We start from the raw sequence: 22,634 nt of genomic DNA, 5'->3' as shown, positions 1-22,634 counted from the left end.
TGTTTTGCTGTGGCCTACCTGGGCTGGTTAGTCAAGAAAGAGGACTGATTGGATAAACCGGTACGGTGCTGGTGTGTGGTAAGTAGTTGCACAAGGCAGAGTATTTTAAATGATGTACCTAATGCTCAGATCTCCTTCCCAAAAGAAATACGGTATATTGAAGGCACCTACAAAGGATTATTTGCTGCCCTTTGGCTAGTGTGCCAGCTGTCACCTTTCTTGGAGGAGGTGGATCTGCGCACATTGGTCCATGCCTTAGTTACCTCACAGTGCGGCAACCATAACACACTATGTGAGACTGCCCTTGAAAAGTGCTTGGAAGCTCCAGGGAGTGCAAAATGCTATAATATAATAATAATTAGAATAATAATTTTATTTCTTACCTACCTCTCTTCATGGCTCAAGACGGTCTCATAACACGAGTCCATAGAGATCATATAATACATATAATACCTGCCTGGCAAGAATGGCTTCCAGTTTGCTTCCAAGCGCAATTCAAGGTGCTTATGTTGACCTACAAATCCCTAAATGGCTTGGGTCCAGGATATCTGAAAGACCGCCATTTTCCATATGATCCTGCCAGAAATTTTGGATCTTTAGAGAGGCCCTGCTGCATGTTGGCGGGTACATATAACGGGGCTTTCTCTGTAGCAGCATTTTGATTGTGGAACTCCCTATCTAAGGAAGTTAGGCTGGACACATCTCTCTTAAGCTTCTAGTAATCTGTCAAAACATTGCTGTTCCACGTGGCATTTAATTGAAATTGTTATTTAGTTGTTTTGAAATTGATTCTAAGATAGTTTTTAGATTCCTTGGGAATTTTAAAGAGCATTTTAATGTACTGTAGAGTCTCACTTATCCAACTTAAACGGACCGGCAGAATGTTGGATAAGTGAATATGTTGGATAATGAGAGATTAAGAAAAGGCCTATTAAACATAAAAATAGGTTATGATTTTACAAATTAAGCACCAAAACATCATGTTATACAACAAATTTGACAGAAAAAGTAGTTCATTACACATTAATGCTATGTAGTAATTACTTTATTTACGAATTTAGCACCAAAATATCATGATATATTGAAAACATTGACTACAAAAATGCATTGGATAAGTGAGTGTTGGATAAGTGAGACTCTACTGTATTTTTAAAATGTTCTTTATCTCTGTATTGTTTTATTTATTTGTTTTTGCTCATCACTTCAGGAGTGGACTGGGTGATAATACATAAATATTTTAAACAAAAATACATTTTAAAATATTAAGGGGGTGGCTAAATAAAATTGTTCTTGTTTCAGACAGCATAGTGTATGTGCCTTCAGGTCACCTGCTGACTGATGGTGAACCTATTGATTTCAGAGGAGTTTCTTAGGCAAGGAATAATCGGAAATAGTTTTGTCACTTCCTTCCTCTTAATATATATCCTACTTGCACCTGGTATTTGTTCGTGGTCTTCCACACATTAGCTGTGATTATATTTTGTCTGGATAGGTAATATTCCTTAGTGCTATTTTACTATATTTTCAATAACTTTAAAGTATATTCTTGCTAAAATTGTATATTCTGGAAGGATAACAATATAAGCTGGGACACACTGTAATTAATTAAATCTATTTAATTTAAGGAAGGCTTAACAGAAAGGTCCTCTTGTCAATTTAAATACATGCAATGTGCGATGTATTCCCAAATGATATGAAGACTCCTCATTTGTTGTTATTACTGCATTAAATTTAAAAAAGATATTTCCCCTGGTGGAGTAATAGTCTATTCTTTGACCCATAATGTATACACTCTTTTCATTTCCAGTTAAGTACATTACAGGCAAATCCAAGAATGTCACCATTCCATTATTCCAGTTCCCATCTCCAGCTGCTACGATAATTGACTTCATTTGAGATTAAATTGTTTCCATAATAAACACAAGGTTGTACATGTGCTGCCATTGCAAAGTCTTTTTACTGCCAGTAACCTAGAGAAACAGACTCTGTTCTGAAATACCAGATTGTCTTCATAGTATGGAATTTATTTCTCCAAAGTGCTGTCTGTTCCAAAAAAATACTTCACACATAAAAACTCTGGATGCGCAAAAACAAAGGTGATTTAGAACATAGAGCAGTCAAAAGGAAGTACCTTAGCAATGCTATGCTTCTTCTTGTTGTTAATTGCCATCAGGTCAACATCTAGGAGTTCTGTGATTGTGAGACCTCTGAATCACCCTCTGTATCCTCAACAGGCCTGCTCAGGCCTTGCAAACCTGGGGCCTTGGCTTACTTGATTGAGTCGATATACTTTTAATGTGATCTTCCTCTTTTCTTACTGCCTTCCAACTTGTCAAGCACTATATTGTCTTAAGTAGTGAGTCATGTCTTCTCATGATAGCCTTCCTTTTTGCTTCTGTGTGTTATCGAAGGCTTTCATGGCCGGAATTATTGTTGCTGTGAATATCCGGGCTGTATAGCCATGTTCCAGAAGCATTCTCTCCTGACATTTTCCCCACATCAATGGCAGGATTCCTCAGATGTAGTGAGGAGTGAGTAATGCATAAGGAGTGAGTAATGCATAAGGAGATGGGTGAACTCCCAACATCCATGGTCAATTCCCCTCAAGCCCACCAGTATTGTTATGGTCCAGATCCATAATCATTTGGTTTCACAGTGCTCGGGATGTGGATGACCTATAACTCCCAGCACCAAAGGTCAATTACCTCCAAATTCCCCATCCTTAAAGTTGGTCATGTTCAGTATGTGTGCCAAATTTGGTTGAGATCTGTTGATGCCAGGAGCGACAGGGCTCTTTGAATGTGGGGTGAACTTTAACTCCCCAAATCCAGGATCAATTCCCCCAAACTCCTCCAGTATTTTTGTTGGTCATTGTGTTCTGTGTTTGGTCCATATCTATAATCGGTGGGAGTCAAAGGGCTCTCTGGAAATTGAAATGGGAACCATCTTGCAAATCGTTCACATACATAGATATATGCATACAAACTTATATACCAACATATTTACACTTATTTTACAGATATATAGATATATATTGTAAATAATTTTGTGCATACAACACAGTTTGTGTACATTGAATGATCAGAAAACAACAGTGTCACCATCCCAGCCAACCATATGGACAATTTTGTAATTCTGCCTAAGGGAAACCTAACCTGTATATGAAAAATCAAACCCTTGTTTGACCTGCACAAAAAGCTATTTTCTAAAAGGAGCTACATACATTACTCAGTCTTCTTACTGCAATTGAGAAAATAATTTGCTGGATTATTTGTGCATTACTTTCCTATTAATGTTATTTGAAAATCTAGGAAAATGCTCAATAGTTCCCTTCAATTCTGACCATAAAGGCTCTGAATAGACTATCCTGCATAGTGCATAGACTTCCCCACCCCATAGTATCTGCACAGGGACAGTGTGGTAGATCATTTGGGCACCACATATACTGCACGCAGATGTTTTGCGTAGTTGTGAAGAAGCATTTGAATGCAAAGTCTGTGTTCCTTCCCCATATTCTTCTCTTCCAAATAATTGCTCTAAATCCAATGCATACAATGTGATTTCATCATCTAAACTCCCTCACATAGCCAGTGACACTAGGAAGGCAAAAAGCCAAGTGACCCTCCATTTCCAACTAACCTGCATTTCTGGTAAAGGTAATGTTTTAACTGGGCTCCTTCCAGGGGCGGCTCAAGCGGTAAGCGAACTATGCATTTGCGGAAGGCGCCATCCTCTAAGGGGCGCAGTTGAGGTGCATCCAGGCACCCAGATTCCTGCTGCAAAGAGAGAGAGGGAAACGCTGCTTCTTTTCTCCCCAAAGCGGCAGCCTCCTTCCATGTTGCAAGGAAGGGGGCCGACGCTTTGGCGAGGAAAACTGGGCTTCTGTCCTCCCCAAAGCGCTAGCCTTCTTCCTTGTAACAAGGAAGGGGTGGGGCGCCAAAAATTCTGCTTGCTTACACTTGAAAATTACCTATGGCCGGCTCTGGCTCCTTCCTCTCTTGATCCATCCCCTTTTCTTGGCCTTCTGCACCTTTCTAGTTGCACAGTACCTTATAGATACTCACATGGCCCTTTTTCAGGCTGAGTCAGAACATATCCAGTAATGGGTGGCAGGTAAACTCTCAATTACATTACTCTGAAAAATAGTGTATAGTCAGGCCACTGTATCCATGGAATCAACCATCTACAGCTATTCCATTTTTCCCCCTAAAAAGTAAATGTTGATTTTGCAATTTTATATTATGGGACTTGTGTATTCACAGATGTTGGTATCCACCCGGGGTCCTAGAATCAAACCCCAGAAGATACCAAGGGCCTGCTGAATTACAGCCTTGGCCTTACGTTGCAAACTATTTCTTTCAATGTATATTTTAGCCTGGGGGGAAACCATGAAAGGAAGGTCAGGAAACAGGAAAGCCAAAATAACAAAGGATAGGTATAAGGCCAATATAAGCCTATTTTTAGTCTGTGAATGTCAAAATAGCTTGTGTATAGAGTGAGTGACATACATTCATACATTTTTCTGCTCCAGGACAAGATCTCTTTCCTTCTGCCCTTCTACCATGGCCTCAACTTCCTTTATGAATCAACTTCCATATCCAAACAGTTCACATCTCATATGAACTGCTTTGTTGCAAATTCCTTGGCCATTTTGTTCTGCCCAAGTGATAGTGTGATACTTGTCTGTAGTATGCAACAACAAACCTTTGCAAATGTACAATGCTTGCATGTGACAAAAAGACACAGTCTTGTAGGCGGGTTGACAGCCAGCATAATGTAAAAGTTATGTGTTCGGCAAGGAACAAGTCCTCATTCTCTGTGTGACCCTGGACCAGTTATTAACTACCCTGTTGCACAAACATAAGTATTCTCTGGTTGAAACCAGATAAATTAAAAACAAATGAAACCAAAAGTACATTATTACTAAACCCAGCAAAATATAAAAACATACAAGGCAATCATTAAAATAATTATATACATAGTAATCAGCAGTAATGGAGTGGGGGAGTTGGTTTTTTAAATTCTGACCTGTATGAGTTTGTCTACCTAGACCAGTGGCTCTCAACCTGTGGGTCCCCAGATGTTTTCGCCTTCAACTCCCAGAAATCCTAACAGCTGGTAAACTGGCAGGGATTTCTGGGAGTCGTAGGCCAAAGCACCTCAGGACCCACAGGTTGAGAACCAATGACATAGACATTCCCAAATAATTAAAACAACTATTTGTGGCAATTTTCAGTTTCAAGATATTTTTCCCCTGCAAAGCCTAGACTAATTTCTTAATCCAACTGGTTATATTTTCAGTTATATTCTAAGCAGCATCTGTCTAAGTGAGGAGTGACACCATCATCCATAATCTTTTTCCCATTATGCCAGAATTAAATGCTTCTTGGTAGGAGAAATGTTATATTTCATTTCCAGACATGGTATATATAGGAACACCCTTGATAATGAAAACATTCACAACGTATACCTCCAGAATATAATAATAATTACAGTATACTCTCAGTTAATCGACACCCCAGGGATTGGTAGATGCCAGATAAATGTAGTTTCCAAATTACTTTTAAGAAAAGGCCTAAGTAATATTATACCCTATGTTTGCGAATTACTATTAAAAATAAGTCTAAGTAATACTATATCCCACATTACCATGCCATAAACTCTGCTTTGACTTTATATTAATATTGAAATACAGTAATTAAAAGCAAATTAAGCCAAATAAAGCCAAACTCAACTTAATGTAATAGTTTTACTGTATTATAAAAACAGCTTTATAAATGCATTTTTATTTAATTTTTGCCAATTGTGTGAGTGTTCCAATTTGCTTGAGTTCCAATTAACTGAGAGCCTACTGTACTTTGATTCTTAATTGTGTATATAGGCAGAAATTAAGAAAACTTTTATTACTGATACTGAAAATAGATGTGTATAAGAAATTTTAAACTGTATTGTACTTGGTAGTTTGAATTGGCAACTGTAATTAAAAGACTTTGCATCAGCATCCTCATCTCCCCCACTTCCATTCCCACTGCTTTTTATCCATGGATAGATTTTACTGTAACTCATTTTAGGCAACTCTGTTCCTAATCTTCTGATAGCCATCTCTCAACTGCAGTACTGTATTTACAGTTTGACTTCAATCATCTGCTTCCCAAAACATAGCCATTTGGTAACTTTATCCTCCTTTTTGTTTCCAACAGAAGCTGATTAAAAGATCTCCCAGGCGTTTGTAGACTACAAGTTTGGAAAGTTGCTATTATTCTTGGAAAGACCAGTTAATAAACAAGGTTTAAGCTCATCCTAAGTCTGCATTCTAGCATACCTTCCTAGCCGCTGTCTTAGAGATAAAAATGGATGTAAGAAAAACTGCTCACTAAAATGCATAAATTGGTGGGAAAGTGGGGATACACAGGATTGTAAGGGAAATTGTTTGTAGAACAGGCAAAATTGCCTGTTTTAAAATTAAATGGAAATGGATATAGAACGGTCAGATGGATTGTTAAAGAAAGACAAACTGTTGTAGAAATAGGAGGGAATGAACGGAGGCATGGAAAAGTGGAACAGAGAAAATAAAAAAGATGGATTATTTTTCCATGAGGCATTTTACCTAACCCTTTTGTGTGTTCTGTACTTTCTTATCAGCTAACTGGGATCGTGTTTTGCTATCTGCTGCTGAAAATATTAAAAGAGAACTATGAAAGTGTTGAATAAGTTTAAGAAGCTGATGTTACTTTTATAGCTGAAGCTGGAAGGCAAAATGTGCTCTGTTCTTTTTGCTAGTTATGTAGCAAGCCAATAAACTGTTTCTATCAGCTGAATGAATGATTTTCCTTCACCGGAGCAAGGAAACAGATGTGCCCTGCTTCTAGCAGGAAAGGTTTGTGAGGTATATATTATAGCAATGCAATAGTCCATCAGTTATCCCAAGTTGGTCTCAGCTTTATGTTGAAGAAATCTTGGAGACAGCTGCACCAGCAATTTTTTTTTCCTTCCCATCCCTTCAAGTCAGGAAATGTCTAGCCTATCTATACTTGGAGACAATATTGGAACAAAATGACATGTAAACCTTTGACAATGTGGTCCAGTGTATCTGTGTGCCTTGATAATGCTCTCATAATGAACTGTTGTGGTTAAAAACGAGTGTTATACTAAGTATTATGACTGAGATGGTGCATTGGGAGATGGAACAATGGAGTTCAGTCATGGTTCCTATCATTCTTGATGTTATCCCCTAAAACAACAACTTTATTGAGCAACAAATGTTTTGGATGTATATACTGAAGAGCAGGGCCACATGTGATGATCCTTCAAGCCCTATGTGAAACAACTATGACAGGAAACAGCATTGGTGCCTGTGGCTGCCTGTCACAAACAAAGCAATCTACTGCCAGAAGGGTGAGGTGCAATTTCACACTGCCCTGCATCTCAGAAATCCTTTTGTTGGTGTGCTGCTGAAAAGTTAGCTTTGAGGAGTTGGAGGGATATTTTAAGTCATTTCAATGGTGCAAAAACTAAACATGAATTCCAAAATTTACAACATTTGTGCTTTGCTTTTCTGCCCCAAATGCACACTGTATGTGCCGTTACAATAGACCTTACTTCAAAATTCTGACAACCAATATTTTTGTTCTTCCATCTCTGTTTCTAACACTTTTTGTTCTTCCATCTCTGTTTCTAATGAATATCAGAGAGGATGCTATAGGTTGAATGTTAACTGTAAGGATTCGATGGTGAATTCCTTTTACCCTTCCTGGAAGGTCTGAAAATAACTTATACTTGCCTAGTAACTTTCTAATTTGTGTTTGTTGGTTTTGGGACAGTTCCTCATCAATTTTTACTGATCAATACTTCTATAAGCCTTCCTGATTCCCTCCCAAAAGGAAAACATTCCTGTTTCTTCCCCGGTAACTACCATATATACATTAGCAGTTCTATTTACATACGGTTTCAACATATTAACATGCACTAGTTTTCAAATATTAGTCTGTTCATCAAAGATGGTATAGTTCATGCTGCTGCACTTCTTGGTCACCTTCTATGGACCTGTCCAGTCTAATTGGAGTTTGTTGGTCTTGGCTGGAGTAAGATACAGGACTTCATCTCCAATGTTGAAACTTCGGCACCTTGATGATGAATCATATTGCAATTTCTGTCTCAGCTGGGCTGCTGCTAAGTTGTCCTTGGCGATGCTTCGTGCTGTCTCCATGGTCGTTTGATGATCTCAGAGGTATTTAGTCACTGAAGCTGGTTCCCGTACTGGGTACGCCTCCCAGAATTCTCTGACTAGGTCGAGTGGTCCTCGTACCCGCCTTCCGTACAGTAGCTCAAAGGGTCTGTATCCGGTACTCTCCTGGGGAACCTCCCGGTAAGCAAACAGCAACTGCTGCAGCATTATATCCCAGTCGTTTGGATGTTGCTGACTGTAGGATTTGATCATCTTAACCAAGGTCTTGTTAAGGTTTTCTACAAGTTTGTTGGTTTGTGGGTGATAGGCTGAAGATGTTAAGTGTTTAATGCCACACGGCTCCAATAATTTCTCCATCAACCTTGATGTGAACTGGGTTCCTAAGTCAGATATTAATTCTTTAGGATAACCTGTTCTTCCCCATATAGATAACAATGCATTGGCTATAGTGGTTATTTCTATATTAGATAGGGCTACAGCCTCGGGATATCGGGTGGCATAATAAATCATAGTAAGGATATATTTACATCCTCGCCGACTTGGTTTAGGTAGGGGACCTATTATGTCAATGCCTACTCTGAAGAATGGCTCTCCAATGATTGGCATTGGGATCAATGGAGCTTTTGTTCGATCTCTCCCCGAACTAATTCTTTGGCAGGTGTTGCAGGATCGACAAAACTCTTTAATTTGTTAGTACAGTAGAACCCCGGTAGTCCGAGTTAAACGGGCGGACCTCAGCTTGGTCAACCCAGATCACTCGGATTGCCAGGTTTCCTCTCCCTTTGGCGGCCACTTGGACCCAGGGAAGCGCGAAGAGTGCCACTTCCCTGGGTCCAAGCGGCCGCCAAAGGGAGAGAAAGCCTCTCAGTTCAGCGGGTGCTTGGACCCAGGGAAGCGGCTTCCCGCTTCACCACAGGCTCCTTCCTTTTTTATATAGTCTGCTTGTCCTGCAAAAGAGAAACTTCTGTTTGAGGTTTTTCTGGGACAGAAAGGAGAATTATTTATTTCAAAGGATTCTCATCACAACCATTCCTTGTAGAAAAACACTTCTGCTTTACATTCATTATTTATTAATTTTTATAAAAAACAAAAACACATAAGAAAGCGGAAAGAAAAACAATCTTGATGCATTAATGCACATTAATGCAAGATATCAACTGGACCAAGGATGGGTCTTCGGATATTGTTGGACTCCGTCTCCTGAATCACAGAATGATGTGGAATACATTTCCATCATATACAGCTTTTACTCGTATTCCGCTGTAATATAGTCTTCCTTCCAAGCCCATTGAAATCGCCTGAGATAGCATAATGGGGAGTTCGCCAAATTGGGTTTCCTGCATTTCCTACTTAAAAGATACTCCACTTTATGTCCATTTGAGATGGGCAAGTGGTAAGATTTGAAGGACCACACAGACTTTTGAGGGGACCTTGGAGGGCTATTTCCCCATTGCCCTTGTAAAAATCTTGAAAGCAAAATATTTGGACCAAAAATGTCCCCATCATTTTTAGGGCCGTGTTTTCAGACCACTCTGGGTCATTTTAGGTCAGGAAAAGACCCCTTTCCCCCAAAAATGAAATGGCACAAAAGCTTGAGTGTGCATATGGCCCACATATTCTGTACCCCATTCCTTGTGGTTCTAATACTCCTTCTTTTATCCCCAAAGTAACTTTGTGAGGTAGAATAATAATAATCATCATCATCATCATCTTTATTTGTATCCCGCCACAATCTTCCCGATGGGACGAAGTGAGAAAGTAGTAATATATCACCCAGTGTTAGACTACAACTCAGGAGACCTGGGTTTGATTCCCTGCTTGGCCATGGAAACCCTCTTGGCTTTGAACAGCAATAGGGAACTATGGCCTTCCAGAGGTTATTGGATTGCACCTCTCATCAGCTCTAGCAAGCATAGCCCATGTTGAAGGAGTCTGGAATTGCAGGCCAACATCTGGAAGGCTACAAGTTGCTGGGCCTTGACTTACAGAGATTTGAACCTGAGCTTCTCTGATCCTGCTCTATCACTCTTCTCATTATGCCGAACTGGGTTTCGTGTTCCCTAAAAGAAATATTAATCTAGAAATCCACTTACTCAATAACATAAAATAATATATCTCACTAAATATGCACATTGATCCCATGTTTTTAACATCCTATGTCAGTGGTTCTCAATCTGGGGTCCCCAGAAGTTTCTGGCCTACAACTCCCAGAAATCCCAGCCAATTTACAAAGACAAATTGAAGAATGAAAAGATTTGGGTTGATGTTTGGCATCAAAAATATATACCTTCCTGTATGAGTGTCAACCCTTCTAGGTTCTGGTGTAGCTCTACCACCAGTTTCCAATCTTCATGAGCTACAGTGTGTTCAGTAATCCTTTTGTTGTGCTCATAGAACATATCTGCGCTTTAAGCTGGTTTAAAGTTTTTCCATGGAACCTTGGAATAGTTCTTCATACACATGTGTAAGTCAACATCATGTGTGAGTTGAGGGAAGGTTTGGGAGGCAACATTATGGATTTTGATATTACTGAAGGATAAATCAAGGATTATTCCATGTGGAGGGGAACGTAAGAGTGTCACCTTAGAGGGCCAGACATTCTTGGCTGTCACCACCATTTCCCCATCCATTCATTACAAGAAGGCCATAAATGGTGCTGGATGGAGAGAGGGGTCGGTGCATCTTTTAATTTCTCCCAAGATGGATTAGGTTTTCATCTTATTTTCTCCTACACTGAGAAAAGGGTGGTTCCTTCTTGAGGAGAATTAAGGTACAGTACTCACCAGGCTTGCTCAAATAATTCGATTTCCCTGTTTGTCGTTAGTAATTCGTTAGTTTTGTAACTTGTGAAGCAATATTCGACCTAGATTGTCCACTCGTGTGGATCCCGCAGTTTCGAACTGCGACAGGCCCTTTTTCTAATGTCGTCGTTTTTTTTCATTAGGAAAATAAGCTTTTGCAAATCACCCAAACTTGTTTCAGTGCACTGGGGCAACCTAGCGTGTTGTTTCTACCTTGTGGCCAATCAGAGAGTACGTTTAACTCAGGGGAGGGGCTTGTACGTCCTGAATGAAAAGAGTGAGCACAGGGAGCCTCGTGGCTCATTTGCACCGGGAATCTGGAGAGGGTGGAAGTGAGATTCTAGGCAGGCAGGCAGGCGTCACAGCTTCCTTGGCTGAGCTAAAGATTAGAAGACCGGGAGAAAAGGGTGGGTGGGTGAGGTGGGAAACTGTTGGGTGTTTGTGCAGGGTGTTTTTCCAAAGGGCCTGTGGGCTTTTTTCCCCACAAGCTTGGCGTTTGCCATTTGCCCAGCACTGCAGCCCTGCAACTTTTCTGCTGCGCCATATTGCCTGGTGCGGGGTGGGCTTTTTCCTTTCGGACAAAGAGGAGTTCAGCAGCTTTTTGGGCGTTTGATTAGGAAACTTTTCTTTGCATAGGCATTAAAGTGAGTTGCAAATAGAAGAAATCAAATTTACCAATTTTCATTTTGCAAAGTCTGGCAAAACTCCCCATAATCCACCGAAAAACAACTTGGGGAAAAGGGAGGGTGTATTGTTTTTCCCTCTTTCCTTTCAATGCGCTGCAAATCTCTTTCTCCTATCAACGCTAGCAAAGTCTGGCAAAAGGTTGCAAGTCCCATTATCCTCCGCAATACCACTTGGTTTGGGCAAAAGGGAGCGTGTATTTGTTTTCCCCTCTTTCCTTTCTTCTCTGAGCTGCTCATAGGGCTGGCAGCAGTGACTCTCTTTCCCTATCAACGCTAGCAAAGTCTGGCAAAAGGTTGCAAGTCCCATTATCCTCCGCAATACCACTTGGTTTGGGCAAAAGGGAGCGTGTATTTGTTTTCCCCTCTTTCCTTTCTTCTCTGAGCTGCTCATAGGGCTGGCAGCAGTGACTCTCTTTCCCTATCAACGCTAGCAAAGTCTGGCAAAAGGTTGCAAGTCCCATTATCCTCCGCAATACCACTTGGTTTGGGCAAAAGGGAGCGTGTATTTGTTTTCCCCTCTTTCCTTTCTTCTCTGAGCTGCTCATAGGGCTGGCAGCAGTGACTCTCTTTCCCTATCAACGCTAGCAAAGTCTGGCAAAAGGTTGCAAGTCCCATAATCCTCTGCAATACCACTTGGCTTGGGCAAAAGGGAGGGTGTATTTGTTTTCCCCTCTTTCCTTTCTTCTCTGAGCTGCTCATAGGGCTGGCAGCAGTGACTCTCTTTCCCTATCAACGCTAGCAAAGTCTGGCAAAAGGTTGCAAGTCCCATAATCCTCCGCAATACCACTTGGCTTGGGCAAAAGGGAGGGTGTATTTGTTTTTGTAATTTGTTTATTTGTATTTGAAGGACTTTCACAGTGAAGGAACCCCTATTGAACAGGAAATAACAATTCAGAAGCAGGAACAGATTTTTGCAATTGTTAAATAAAGTTTTTTAATATGAACTATGAAATTGCGCAATAAATCTTAGGAAAGGGCAAACTCTCTGCAATTTAGCGAGCAAGCAGGGTGGATTGTGTTCTCCCACTGTACCAAATTTGATCAGTATAGCTGAAAAAATGAGTGCAGGAGAACCCCATAAAAGCCCCCCCCCTTGGGCTGTTTTGGGCCACTGCGCATGTGCGTCCGCCATTAACGAACTACTTTTGAAACTAACGAATTTTTGTTAATTTTGAATTTTTTTGAGGGCAAAATTCGGAAATGACATCAGAAACGAAACACTACCCCCCCTACTTTTGAAACGAGTTTAGAATCAATTTTTTCGTGGATCGCTCAAGCCTAGTACTCACCTTGGTCCATGGATACGTTCACCCAGATTCTTTGGGCTGATTTTTGACTAAAATTTCTAGACTTATATATGAATATACAGGGTAGTTCCTTAAAAGGTGATCCTTGCATTGAATTATTTTCTTGCTAAAGTACGGTTCCAAGGAAGCTTAAACCAGCAGATCATTGAAGTAGATTTGTATGGTAGAACATCTTAACTTTTCTTTCAGCTGCGTCCCACTGGACTCATTTTGCTTCTTTTCTGTCTGTTTTCCAGCCATTGAATTTACCTTGTAGCAAATGCAATTGTGTTTCTAAATGCTTTGTAGATCAGTGCACAGTGATGCATGACAGATCCCGAGCATTAAGAAATGGAAATAATTTATGAGACAAAATATTTCATGGTTGACTTTTTAAAAAAGGAGTCCAACAACGTGCAAACCAGTTGGCCGAACAGCGACAAACATGTGAATCCTGAAGACGCAATAGAGGCCTATCACGGAGTATGTCAGACAAACCAGTAAGCTCATCCTTGTTTATCCAAAATAAAAGATTAGATCAACTGGAATTGAGACTTTTGCTTTGATCTCATTTGCCAGTAACACAGGTAAACATTCCTAGATGCAAATAACCAACAATGGCAGTAAACATAAAGAGAATTCTATTACTTTCTGTTACACAGTTGGATAGTGTTATAAATTGTTCTGTATATATTATTCTTGGTTGTGAGCTTATCATACAGGTGCAGAATCTGGTATTTTGGGGAAAACTGGCATCAGGATGGTGCTTTACTTTTGCAAAAACATTTGTTTCTAGCTCTTATGAGCTGAAAACACCTTGGAGACCTTTTAGCGGCTCCTTCAAAAATGATGCAGGCCAAAGTCAAGTGCAATATTTCAGACTTCTCAGTTTTCTTCCACTGGCTACTGTTCTTATTTCCACTCCTGGAGCCTTTTGACATAGCCAGTTATAACACTATGATTCCACTTTAGCTGCCATGGCAACGTCCTGTGGCATCTTGATATTTACCTTTTAGGGAAAGGCATTTATACATCTTTGCTGGATAATTCTAGCACCTTAGAAAACTACAAGTAGGATGCAACCATGGCAGTTAAAGTGGAATCATAGTGCTTTACATGGCTAGTGTGAAAGGGCTCCTGGTGCTTGTGCTTGTGTGTGTTAACACCAACACTGGGATCTCTTGCTCCTTGCACTACAGTTTATTTAATGACTTAATAAACTCATATATAGATGTTATTGATGTTTTTGCATATTTGAATCTGTCCTGGTTTCAATATTTGATAGGCTATCTTGAATCCCAGAACTGGGGGAAAATAAAATTTAGATGAATAAAATGGGAGTATGAATAGTGTCGGGAGATTACATTCTCTAGTTCTGACCACAATATTGTAGGATTTATGAAATAGGATTGATACCAAAGCCTGAGAAGAATGTGGCTTTCTGTGTGATGATGTTTTGAGAGTGACTCACATGAAACGTACTAAGCAGAGTTAGGGACATTTTATGGGAGTGCTGCCAACCCATTTCTATTGAGGCTGGAAAAGTGTGTTTAGAAAACATACCCATCAAACCACTAGTTTTAGAATAGTGAAATGACCTAAGATAAATACATGTTGTTTTCTTGACATCCATTACCCACATTAGAGCGAAATGTGTATTGTAGCTCTTTGCCAGAATTCCTCTTTTGATTACAGGTTTACCCCAGTGAGAGTTAATACCCTGCATTTGTGCCATCTTCTTAAAAGGGTGGGAGAGAGATATTTTTATATTCTTCTCATGAATATCCCCCCTTCTATTTCTCCACTGAAACACCAATAAAGATACTTGAGAGAGAGGAGTTAACAGGTAGAGAAAGATAAAATGGAACATTGATAAGGTTCCTGCAAGCATGCCAGATATTCATTTATTTGACTATAGAATAGTGTTATGAACCCCCCCCCCCAAAAAAAACACAAAAAAAACAAAAGGGCCTTTGGGTTGTGTAATAGTCCTCATTAATGCCTCCTTTTTACTTCCCTTTTCTCATATCTGATTCTCCTGTTCTTGTTCCTTCCTATCTGTCTCCACTTCTGTTTCCCTCTCCTCTGTTCTTTCTTTCTAGCAAGACTGAGGACTGGGGGTATCTGAATGAAGATGGACAGCTCGGCTTGGCCTATCAGGGTCTCAAGTAAGACCCTTCTTTGGAGGCTTTTAAGCAGAGGCTAGATGGCCATCTGTCAGGGGTGTATTGAATGCGATTTCCTGCTTCTTGGCAGGGGGTTGGACTGGATGGTCCATGAGATCTCTTCCAACTCTATGATTCTATGATTCTATGACCAGTAGAAAGACAGTTAACTCAGACAGTTAACTCCCTTGGGGTGAACTGTTAGCTGAGAGTGTGGGATATTGAGTTTAAAATAATTTCATTAATGTTGTTTATTGCAAAAGAAAAAAATCATTGCTTTTAATTTCATTAATTTAATTAATTGTAAATTACTTCATTCATTACATCATTAGTTTATAAAAAGATTGTGGAAGAGAAAGAGAAAGGGAACAGCATGATTCCTTGTTGCACTTTTTGTTATAGGTTCCTTCTTGTTTGCAGTTACTAAATGTATAGAATCAAAGAATATGAGGGTTTGAAAGGGACCACAAGAGCCATATATTTCACTCTGCCTCCATCATACAGGAACAGACTGCTAAAGTACATCCAAAATATGCCCATCTAACCTCTATTGAAAGACCGTCGAAGATGGGGAGCCCACCACTAAGATGATCCATTCTTCCTAATGTTTAGGGAGAATCCCTTTTCTGGCAATTTGAATCCATTGACTTGTGTTCTGGTTTCTGAAGCAGCAGAAAACAAGTTGCCCTTCCCTTATGTTGGTTGTTCACTTTGTATGTTGTGGAGAGAACAAAATTAAGGATCACATAACAAGTTAGATTTAATTATTCCCAAACTCTAGTTGAGTGCTACTAACCAGACACCCCATCTTCCAGCCCTAATCATAATGGGTGGATGCATAATGTCTGATTATTTTGAACCAAAATCCAAATTTTTTTTGTTAACAATACCTTCTGTCCTTCAAGATTATTTATTTATTTATTTAATTTATACATCGCTCTTCTCCCCCAGGAGAAGATGGAGATGTGCATGGAAATGTGTCAATCCCCTGAGAATTTTGCTGGACAGGTATGCTATCTAGTCTTCCTTCAAACTATTTCCTTTTTGTGTTCTTCAAATGGACAGTAATACAATCTGCATCACAGAACCCCATAACGGCCACAGCTGGTCATCTTATGTCGATATTTCTGTATTTTTGGGACTCCTTTGTGACATTGACCAAGTTTGCTTTCTCTCTGACTTCCCCAATTTCCTTCCCACCAGGCTTCTTGAACCTCAGCTCCAGGAACAGAGAAGAGAGCATGAAGAAGAACTGAAAGCTCTGAGGAGGGAAATGGAGAAGAGGCAGGAAGCCTTATACCAGACACTCCAGCGATCACCAGAAGCCCAAGTGGAGTTTGACATCCAGCAGGAAATCACATGGCTGACCACTGAAAACCGGGTATTGATAGTTAAGAGAATACCTATGCATTGCTACAGAAGGTGGTAGCTGTGAAATAGTTATTCTATCTATGAAAGTATGTATATATGTTTGTATCTCAAAGGCTCCTACATGGCTCGATGGATGTGGACCAAACTTGGTACACATCACCCTTGAGTGTCCAATTTAAAATGCTGATGGAGTTTAATCCAAAAAGTCTACCTGTGCTGGTACAGCTGTACCAGAAACTTCAGCTTTATTTTCTTTCTGCAAAAGTTTGCAATAATAGGACATGACACCTGTAAATCACCATTAAGTTTGGTTCCGCCCCTTGTTCAGGGCTCTGGGAGGGAAGGAGCCATTTTTAAGTTAGTCTCACTTAGGAAGCTCATCTATAGGACGTAGACCAGCTCGTCCCGTAAAAAGCTTCATATTTCAAGACCGTCTGGTGTTAAAGAGCACCAGGGTTAAAGAACACCAGGGATATTGACCGTCCGAGGATACAGAACAACAGCACAGAAACATCTGAAAGCCTCGGCTGGTAGGTCCACTCAACAACCAGACGCACTTGGGAGTTGGCAGTGGGTCCCAGACCAGCTAGGCCCAGATAAAAGATAGCCTGGGAGGGGTTATAAGAGGGTTTTCACAGTTATTCAAAGCCAATCGCCTGTCCTGTGGGGACAAGACTCCTTGAAGATTTATTATTTGTTCGTCAATAAAGACTTTGTTATTTCTTTAAAAGACTTCAGGGCCATCTTTTCAGTAAAATTCCTCAACAACCTTTCTTTAGGCACCCTGGCTTCCCGCTGGGCGTAAAGCGTACGCCCTATATAATAGACAATCAGTCACAGGCCCAGCGCGTGACAGAACACTACCCCTTTTGTTATATACCCTTCAGTTTTTAAATGGCCTGCATTGGTGCCCCATGAACCTCACCATGCAGCACCCAGATACAACCACAAGAGGGCAGCATATAGAGGGAAAGGCGCAGAACATTAGCAGGGAGGCATTATAGGTGTCCCTCTCATTAAAGGCGTCCCTCTCCTTACCCACAGATAAGGAGTCTCTTTAGACTGGGTCGGAGTTGTCATGAAGATGTGCTAATAGAGGCCTTCTCAGGAAAAGATGGACATAAGAGAAGAGAGATAGGAGACAGGTGGGCGGCCCCTCCGAAATGGGGTGTGGGGATTTGTAGAAGAGAAGAAAACCAAGAAGACAGCAGCTTGAGAACCATTGCAGGAGATGGTACTGATGAAGATCCCAGAACACGTACAGCTGAAATGCAGGTGAAAACTGAGGAAACAGTGGAAACAGCAGTGTCTACCACTGGTTCATCTAATCCAAGTCCTGCCAAAGAAACCATAGAACAGGAGGAAAGACAAGAAGCTGTGTCATTGTTAGACCTTGGACTTTATATAAACAAGACTATTTCTGATGACCAGTTGAAAGCTCAATTAGTGCAGAATCCACAGACTCCATTGCCAGGATATGTATTTCCTGTGGATAAGAAGAGACATCTAAGTTTCAACACAAATGGATCAGCAGATTTCCCTGGTTAGCCTACTCATTTCATGCACACGGTGCACTCTGTAAGTACTGTGTGGTATTTGGAGGAGACGTTGGGGGTAAAGGTGGTCATCAGCAACTTGCTGCATTGGTTGCTAAACCATTTTTGCAATGGAAAAATGCAATAGAAATCTTCAATAGGCACCAAAAAACAGAGTACCATCAGAACAACTTGTGCTTGGCTGAAAACTTCTTGCTAATTCATAGTGGAAAACATTCTGATGTAACCCGTCATCACGATAAAGGAAATAAGAAGAAAGCAGAAGAAAACGGAAAGAAACTTCTGCCAATTGTGGAAACTATTGTCCTTTGTGGCCAACAAGGACTGGCTTTAAGAGGGAGCAAAGATTCAGGACCTATTACCCTTGAAGAACCTTAGCCACAATGATGGTAATTTCAGGGCCTTGTTGAGATCTCATGCCAGATCAGGAGACACTGACCTGAAAATTCATCTCAAAACTGCAGCTATGAATGCCCAGTGTACTAGTCCTCAAATACAAAATGAACTAATAAACATTTGTGGTGACAAGCTAGTCCAAACAATTGTTGAAAGATGCAATGCATCACAGTGTTTCTCTGTTTTGGCAGATGAAACTTTGGATGTGAGTACCCCCGAACTCTCGGTAAGGTACATTGCTGTCGAAGTTGGAGGAATAAGAGAAGATGGCTTTGTGATGATACATGATATGACAGGTGGAGGACTTGCAGACATCATTTTGAAAACACTGGAAAAATTGGGTTGAACTTGCAATATTTGTGTGGACAGGGTTATGATGGAGCTGCTAATATGAGTGGTCATATTAGTGGAGCACAGGCAATTATATTGGAAAAGTATCCAAAGGCTGTCTACATCCACTGCAGTGCTCACTCACTAAATCTAGCCTTAGCAAAGGCTTGCAGCATTCCAGCTGTCAGAAACTGCCAAGGAACAATATCATCTGTGTGCTATTTCTTCAGAGCATCATCCATCAGACTGGAACTGTTGAAGAAAAATATAAAGGACTCTTTTCCTGAATCAAGAGCAAACAGCCTGTTGCTGCTTTGTAAAACCCGTTGGGTTGAGCGACATGATGCAGTTTTACGTTTTGTTGAACTGTACAGTGTGGTGGTAAGGACACTTGAAGAACTAAAAGAGAGCCCTCTATAAAACAGTGAGACTTCTTCCCAAGCTGCACAACTTCTTTTTACTGTTTTGAATGCTGGATTTGTAGTAACCATACACATCCTAAGAAAGCTTCTGTCATCATTCCTTCAGCTTAGCAAAACATTACAAAGAGTAGATGTGGACATTTTTGGTAGCCTGCAACAAGTTGACAGTTTTTTAGAAAAAGCCAGGGAGATGAGCACAGAATCTGTGAAGGAATTTCAGGAGATCTTTGACACAGCAAGATCAGCGGTGGAGTCTATGGGTGGAGAAGTGAGGATTCCTTGCATCTGTTCAAGGCAGACCTGCCAAAGCAACATTCAGGCAACTTCACCAACACCAATGGAATATTATAGACTAAATGTGTACATCCCATTTCTGGACTTTTCCTGCAGTCAGCTTCAAGAAACGTTTACAAGGCACAGGAACTACAAGTGTTCCTCCCTATTAATTGTGGGCATTTAAAACCCAACTTGAACTGCAGGTGTTCCTCTCTATTAATTGTGGGCATTTAAAACCCAACTTGAACAAGTGTACAGAACTTTACAATTAATTCCTTCAAGATTCTGACACACTGATGGAAGAATTTGACATGTGGTGTAGAAAATGGGAAAAGATTGCACCTGCAGAAAAACCAACAAATGCACTGGAAGCATATCTTGTCTGTGATGAACAGTTTTTTCCAAATGTGAAGAAACTTCTTCAGATTTCTGCAACATTGCCAGTGTCAACAGCTACAAATGAAAGGTTGTTTTCAACCCTTAAACGTTTGAAAACATACACAAGAAGCACAATGAGGCGAGAAAGACTGACTGGACTTGCAGTCTTGAGTGTCCTCCGAAGTTTATCAATAGAGCCTGATTTCTGTCAAAGTGTATTGACACAGTTTTCAAGTGTTTCTAACAAAGGTTGTGGTATTCTTTTGTAACTATAAATTATCAATTAACAATCATTTTCAGTTGAAACTTTGTAACTAAAATAGAAATTTGATTTAATGAAGTCTATATAAAATATACTTGAAACCATATAATTTAAAGTATTTTATGTTATGGCACGATGAAACATGCCTGTTACCCTTTGTAGTCTTTTACCTAGATCATTGCTATCTTAAATGCTGTTTATAAGTTTTAATCCTGGTTTTATTAGTTTTATCTGCTGTTAATTCCACCCACATCGTGTGTCTTAATCAGTTTTGGCTATTTTTGGCCTTACTAACGTTGCATACCTTGTATCTTATACTTTTTACGGAGAAATAAGGATCTTTGGACTGTAATAAAAATGTTGTTGTGTTATCGAACTACTCTTCATGATTTGCTAAAAAAAAAGTCCGTCCCCCCGCCCCCGAAACTTTTTTCTGGCTACGGCCGTCTTTCACCCCTAGGAACCTGAAGTCCAGAAAAAGTTTAACAGTTTCAATTGGCTATTTTCTTTCTTGTCCATCTCCATCTTCTTTGAAGAGTCAAGTTTTTAAAATGATATTGCCTTGAGACCAAGCAGTCTCTTGAGGCCAGAGAGAAAAAAGAGAGCATGTCCCCTAGCTCTTTAAAATAAGCCAGCCTCACCCTGAGCAACTTGACAAATTGCTCCCCTCACTGCTACACGAAACACTCACAATGCATGATGGATTGGCCTGGTGGCAGGCTGAAATAGATCCTGAAAGAGGACTCAATGTGTAGCTTGATAAAGATGTTTATGTGTTAAGGGTCAGTCAGTCTTCCTCACCTTTTAAAGAAGAACCTTTAGTACTTCTGAGGCAAAGAATAAAACTTCTTCAACTGGGTAAAGAAATAAAATCCATAGAGTCCTCTGATATATGTGTGTGTGTGTGTGTATAATAATTTTTCTTTCTTTTTTAAAATAATTTTTATTAGTTTTAAAAAATTTAACATAACATTACTACAGTTGTAGTGAGGGAAAAATAGGGTGGGTGAAAGGCAAGGAAAAATACAAAAAAGGCAAAGGCAAAGATGGGGAAAAAGTAACATTGGGGTTGATGACATCCAGTCAATTCCACAGGGATTAAAATTCATTGACATTATATCACATATTTTCTGAACCCTCTTCCTTGCTTCCTGCACTTTCTCAAGCCCTTAATATAGCTAACATCATTAAAGCAGTCAAAAATAATATGACGTTTTTCTTGTAGGTACTTTTTGACTGGTGACCAATCTATCCTTTTTTGGGGGGTATAATCTTGTAGTAGAGAAATCATAGTGTCCATATCCACATAGTCCCTTAATTTGATGATCCAAGAGTCTTCTGACGGGATTTCCTTCGTGCTCCATTTTTGAGCTATTAAGGCTCTAGCTGCTGCTGTTATATAGAAAAATAATATATCTTCATTTCTTTCTAAATGAAAGTCCATAATGTTTAGTAAATAATATTCAGGTTTGAAATCAAAATTCTTTTAAAAAAGTTTTTGAATAATCATGGATCATTTTCCAAAATCATTTGATCTCTTTACAATCCCACCATACATGTAAAAAAAGTCCCTGTTTTTGTCCTGCACTTCCAACATTCCTTCTTTTGGTTTTTGTAATACTTAGATAGTTTCTGGGGAGTTAGGTACCATTGAAAGAACATTTTATACCAGTTCTCTCTTAATTTAAGTGAACTAGAATATTTTAATTTAACCTTCCACAGTTTCTCCCACACTTCGAATAGTATTGGGTGTTCCAAGTCCTGTGCCCACCTAATCATAGTATCTTTTACCCCTTCTGATTCTGTGCTCCACTCGAGTAGTTTTTGGTATAGAATCTTAATAGTTTTATTTTCCCTAGACATTCTTATGTCCCAAACAGTTTCTCGTCCCATAAAATCATTTTATTTAATCTTTTGCATAGCTCTCCGCTATCTGTCTGTGTTGATACCAAGCTAGGTTACCTTCTAACCACCTTAGTTCTTCTAATGATTTAAGATTCCAAGTATTATCTTTTTTGTGGATTAACTGTTTGTAGGTGAACCATTTTTCTTTAGCTATTTCTCGTTTGTGGTGGGCTTCTCCTGGTGAGATCCATAGTGGTGTTTTATTATAGAATCTGTCTTTGTATTTAAGCCACACTTTAAGGAGGGCAGGCCTTACAAATTGATTAGTAAAATTTCTTTCCACTTTTGCCTTGTTGTACCAAAGGTACGCATGCCATCCTCTTCTGAGGTCATGGCCTTCTAAATTGAGAATTTTCTTGTTTGCTAAAGTGGCCCAATCCTTAATCCATGTTAAGGCACTCGCATCAAAATATAATTGTAAGTTTGGCAGGGATAAGCCACCTCTCTCCTTCGAGTCTGTTAGAATTAGGAAGCTGATCCTGGGTTTCTTTCGCTCCCATATAAATTTAGTAATGTCTCTTTGCCATTCTTTAAAAAAATAGTTCATTCTAATAATAGGAATTGATTGGAAAAGAAACAATAATTTTGGTAAAACACTCATTTTGATCACAGATA

At 39.8% G+C, this 22,634-nt stretch overlaps 1 protein-coding gene across 1 annotated transcript; it reads left to right on the top strand.

The window, feature by feature from the left end:
- Positions 1 to 15,061: 15,061 nt before the first annotated feature.
- Positions 15,062 to 21,547, top strand: LOC134295316 (uncharacterized). The gene is made up of 3 exons (XM_062967414.1): positions 15,062 to 16,131; positions 16,327 to 16,504; positions 17,539 to 21,547. Exons 1-3 carry the CDS (start codon positions 15,950 to 15,952, stop codon positions 18,040 to 18,042), a joined length of 864 nt encoding a protein of 287 aa, XP_062823484.1. The 5' UTR covers positions 15,062 to 15,949; the 3' UTR covers positions 18,043 to 21,547.
- Positions 21,548 to 22,634: the final 1,087 nt, after the last annotated feature.

Source organism: Anolis carolinensis, chromosome 1, assembly GCF_035594765.1.
Source record: "Anolis carolinensis isolate JA03-04 chromosome 1, rAnoCar3.1.pri, whole genome shotgun sequence".
NCBI classification, from domain to species: domain Eukaryota; kingdom Metazoa; phylum Chordata; class Lepidosauria; order Squamata; family Dactyloidae; genus Anolis; species Anolis carolinensis.
This window is presented reverse-complemented; position numbering and strand designations above follow the sequence as displayed.